The sequence below is a fragment of the Triticum aestivum genome, chromosome 4B (assembly GCF_018294505.1).
Source record: "Triticum aestivum cultivar Chinese Spring chromosome 4B, IWGSC CS RefSeq v2.1, whole genome shotgun sequence".
Taxonomy (NCBI): Eukaryota; Viridiplantae; Streptophyta; class Magnoliopsida; order Poales; family Poaceae; genus Triticum; species Triticum aestivum.
Window position 1 is genome coordinate 29,895,243 of NC_057804.1, and position 5,075 is coordinate 29,900,317.

Sequence of the window (5,075 nt, forward strand, 5' to 3'; positions counted from 1 at the left end):
TTGGCATATGATACATCATGTGTCTACCCCCGATATATATGAGAGGACTAGGATACAGGTGTCCTATTAGGACACAACTCCTACCCTGTCTACACACAGTCCAAAACCAAGTCCAACTGTAACCTACCTTGTACAATAATATTCGACACAATTCTAACAGTGCCATCTCCATGGATGCAACGATCGGAACGGATCAAACCAAGACCATGTTTTGGAGAGGATCACCGACTACTACAACATCTCCATGGACGTGCGATCAAGCCGTACACAAGGTTCGCTCGGGCATTGTTGGAGCACCATCCATGATCAATGCAACCGATGGTCCGGTTGCATCGACCAAGTGAACCATGCTTCACCAAGTGGTGTGCAAGTGGCGGAATATGGTGGTGATTTTAAACCAAACATTGTGTTTGAAGTGATATCTTTTGAGTGAACTTCGCATGTTTAAATTTGAAAAACGCGACGATGAAACTTTATGTTATGACGGTTATTGCTATCCATGCTTTAATTTGAATGATTTTAAGATATGTATTGTATAGAGATTGTGTTTGTGCGGCTAGTATACAAAACAGCCACAAATTTGATTTTACTCTGCTAACTATATGGGATTGGTTAGGTGTGACCACCGTTACTTCAACTTTTACTTCACTAAATTTTAGAGGATCGGTTAGAAATGCCTTACGAGGAACGGAACAAGCTAGGCCGACCAGCAGAACAATATCGTACAGTACACTCTTGCAAGATTCGCCTGGTTGAATTTGCACCTCCAGGCTCCAGAAACCATTACTTTTGTGCACATCAGACAAACAGCTAGCTAACCCTATGGCTAAAATCCCCCACGGTAGGGTGGGTAAATCATCAGACCATACCATAACACGTGAGAGTAGCCAAAACCCATGTGCTGAACTCGGTCGTGTGGTTTATCCAAGAGGAGCGTAGACGTCTGAAGCTCTCCCACTTCTCCCGTTCTCTCGTCGCCGATTCCCACCCACCTACTAGGAGTACTATTTAAGCCCCGATCCAGCTGATCGTGAGGCCTCCGCTCCACTCTGAGACTCGATCGCAATGGACCTCTTCCCCGCCGCAGGGCAGCGGCCGCCAGCGCCACCGCTCTCAGGCCGCGTGGTGCCGCCGTCTGCTTCCGCCGCGGAGGAGTCCTCTGCGGCCGCGGCCGCGCGCCGGCGGCTGGAGTCGCTTGGCCAGGTGGTGGGGGTGCTTGGCACGCAGTGGGGGGACGAGGGGAAAGGCAAGCTTGTCGACATCCTCGCGCGGCGCTTCGACGTCGTCGCCCGCTGCCAGGTCCCTCTCCTCTCGCGCGCGCACGCTCTCTGCTGGCTTCATTGCATGCATGCCTTCGTTTGTTAGTCTGGAATAGCGCTCGGTTTATTTTCTGGCAGAATCTTTGCCTCATCGCATCAACTAAGAAGAGCACCAAAATCTCTCCTTAATACGAGGAACTTTCAAAATTTTAAAATTTGAACCTTTGAAACTAGGATTTCTAAGAATTGTGGAAGGTTGATACATGAAAAAAAGGCTGGAAAAGCCATACATGCATGGCCCCACACCAGGGAGAAAAAACATAGAGAAAAAGGAAAAAGGTTGCATGCATGGGTCCCACCCCTCCACGTCACGCACCACCACATCCCCCATGCGTGGTATGGCGCGTGAGCATGCTAAGTACAACAGGATGCCATAAGCAGGCTGTAAGGACTAAAATATTATGTGTGTGGCTAGGTCTCAGTCGACCGAGACTTAATCAAGTCTCAGTCAAGTGATATAGTATGTAAGATGAGTAGGGCATTTTGGAGACCGAGCTCCATGGAACCCTTTATTTTGAAAAATAATAATTCAAAATTCATAAATTTCGGTTTTAAAAAATCTGGAAAAGAAATACACATGTATGCGAGGATGTAAAGTGTATGTGTGAAAAAAATTCAGGATGGAATACCTTGAATTGTGAGCTGCACAAAAAAAAATCATGGACTTTAAAAATGAACATTACATATGTTAGAAAGCCTCATATTTGTCTTTTTTGTGTAGCTCACATTTTAATGTATTTCGACTTGAAAATTTGCACAAATGTACATTATGTATCTAGATATATGTGTATTTATTTTCAGAATTTTTTGAAACTGAAAATTTTGAATTTTGAAGTTTTCAAATAAAGGCCTCCATGGAGCTCGGTCTCCGTTTTGCATTTTTGATGTAAGATGAAAAAGAAAAAACTATTTTTTTTTGCATGAATCTCCATGAAAAATCAAGAGAATATAGTATCAACTGAGACATAACGAAGTCTCAGTCTACTGAGACTTAGCAAAACTGAAGTATTATATTTTTACTTAGTTGGTTGTATAGAAGATAATAGAGAAGGAAAGCGGGTTGTAGAATAAGAGCCGACTACAACACGAAACTCAAGACATTTTGTGAGATTGTAAGGTGGACCAACTATTAGTTAAGTAGTGTATTGTACAAGGCACCTATTAGACTGACTCTATATTACATGGAAACTTCTTAAGCCGATTGTTGGTTGTATTATTAGAGCATGGTTAACAATATAACCAAGAACCGGCTATATGGAGTTGCCATGTCACTTATAGCCAACCTAATAACCTACCCATACAATAGTTAGCCATACTAGTATGATATAGTATACCATTAATATATCACCCACTTCTTTCTCTCACAAAGGTTGTTGGGTCTCATACTACAACCGGCTATAAGCTTTTAGCCCGCTTCTCTTCTCTCTCATCTTCTCTATCCTCCAACTAAGCACAAATCCGATGTGCCATCTTTTGTAACCGACCTACATCACTCTATTGTACTTGCTCTTAACCATGCTCTTAGCCACATGGTCCCCCACTCGCACCGTATGAGTACTTTCATTAATTGTTCTAGTAGTTGAATAAATTTTGCATTCATCCGTCTAGGTTCATATTTAGTGGATAAAAAAATGCATGGGCGGTTGAATTACTTAGTTGAAGCACGATCAACAAGTTCCATTTGTTTACAATGGTCTTCTTTCCGGCATTACTTCCTTCAAAAACTAGGTTGTATATATACATCATATAGTTCCCTCAACCGATTGTTCCTTCTGCACTTTTGTTGTTAGTTAGCTTTATCTGGTTATGTTGCATGGGCTTACTTTGTGCAATAAAATTTGATAATACACGTTTCACCTACTTAACATGTGGATTGTTTCGTATTACTTCTTAGGGTGGAGCTAATGCTGGACATACAATATATAATTCTGAGGGTAAGAAGTTTTCACTACATCTTGTTCCATCTGGGATCCTAAATGAGAACACGCAATGTGTGATTGGTAATGGAACGGTAGTTCACCTTCCTGGGCTCTTTAAAGAAATTGATGAGTTGGAGTCTAATGGAGTTTCCTGTGAAGGAAGAATTATGGTATCAGACCGTGCCCATCTTTTGTTTGATTTTCACCAAGTTCTTGATGGACTTAGGGAGGTAGAGCTCGGAAATACCTTTATAGGAACAACAAAGAGGGGAATTGGGCCATGTTATTCAAACAAAGTTATCAGGAATGGACTCAGAGTATGTGATCTCCGACACATGGACACCTTTGGTGCCAAACTTCATATCCTCATGAAAGATGCAGCTATGCGATTCAAAGGATTTGAATACAGCAGCAAGACCCTCAAAGAGGAGGTTGATAAGTACGAAAAGTTTGCCGAACGTCTGGGACCTTACATAACTGATATCGTGCATTTCATGAATGAGTCGATCTTGCATAAGAATAAAATATTGGTTGAAGGTGGTCAAGCAACCATGTTAGACATTGACTTCGGTACATATCCATTTGTTACTTCCTCAAGTCCTTCATCTGGAGGAATCTGTACTGGCCTTGGTATTGCCCCACGAAGCATCGGTGATGTCATTGGAGTGGTGGGCTCGGTTGCCTCCGAACTCCTTAACATTCTCTTTATCGAACATTTGTCTTTCACTCTAAAACTAACATATTTTTATGCGCAGGTAAAAGCCTATACAACCAGGGTTGGATCTGGTCCATTCCCAACAGAGTTGTTGGGCAAGACCGGTGATTTACTCCGTGCATCTGGAATGGAATTCGGGACTACGACAGGTCGGCCCAGGCGTTGTGGATGGCTCGATATAGTTGCTCTCAAATACTCATGCCAAATCAACGGCTTTTCATCTCTAAACCTGACAAAACTTGACGTACTGACCGGATTGAAGGAAATTAAGCTGGGCATTTCCTATTGTACCAAAGATGGCAAAACGATTGAATCGTTCCCAGCAGACCTCAATCTTTTGGAGCAAACAGAGGTAACAAGAAAAACAATTTGTTATGTTTTCGCCCAGTCATATTTCATCTGCGTAATGTAATGCGTTCTTGCTTGGATTGACGATAAAACTCTTGGACTCTGTTGCTCTAGGTCAAGTACGAGGCCATGCCTGGGTGGGCGGAGGACATTTCCTCAGTACAAGACTACAATGATCTCCCGGAAACTGCTCAACTATATGTGGAGAGGATAGAGGAGTTGGTTAGTATTCCAGTCCATTACATCGGTGTTGGACCTGGACGCGATGCTCTAATATACAAATAGGGCATGAAACATGTTATCTATTTAAATAAGATCCTCATTTAGGATCCGAGTGTGCTCTTTACTCTACTTGTAAGATACTAGTTTAAAAGAAGTGATAATACTACTTGTGTTGGTCCATGGGACCAGTCTAGAGCCCGGGAGTAGGGATGGCTATGGGAATTGCTTCGCATACAATGTTTCACGTCCGACCTACCCACAACACTCTTGTCCTACCCCTCATTGTTAAGTAGCGATTTGATCCATGGTAGTTAATTAGTGTCAAACAAGCATATCATACACAAATTCGTCTGGCATCTTGCAGTGGAGTAACTACTATGAGTTCAGAAGCATCGGGGATGTTACACTAATACTTCTAATAAAGCCATTTGTTTAGTAAAACTTGATAATATAGTAGTAGATGACATGGTTTTCGACATCTTCAATGAAGTACGCCCCCAACAATTCGGCAAGAATAGAAGTTAACATACCCAGGACCTGGTCGTAGAACAA

At 42.4% G+C, this 5,075-nt stretch overlaps 1 protein-coding gene across 1 annotated transcript; it reads left to right on the plus strand.

Moving 5' to 3' along the window:
- Positions 1–1,065: 1,065 nt before the first annotated feature.
- On the plus strand, positions 1,066–4,586 carry LOC123089920 (adenylosuccinate synthetase 2, chloroplastic-like). The gene is made up of 4 exons (XM_044511460.1): positions 1,066–1,299; positions 3,214–3,906; positions 3,994–4,305; positions 4,416–4,586. The coding sequence occupies exons 1-4, from the start codon at positions 1,066–1,068 to the stop codon at positions 4,584–4,586; spliced, it is 1,410 nt and encodes a 469-aa protein (XP_044367395.1).
- The last annotated feature ends 489 nt before the right edge of the window (positions 4,587–5,075 follow it).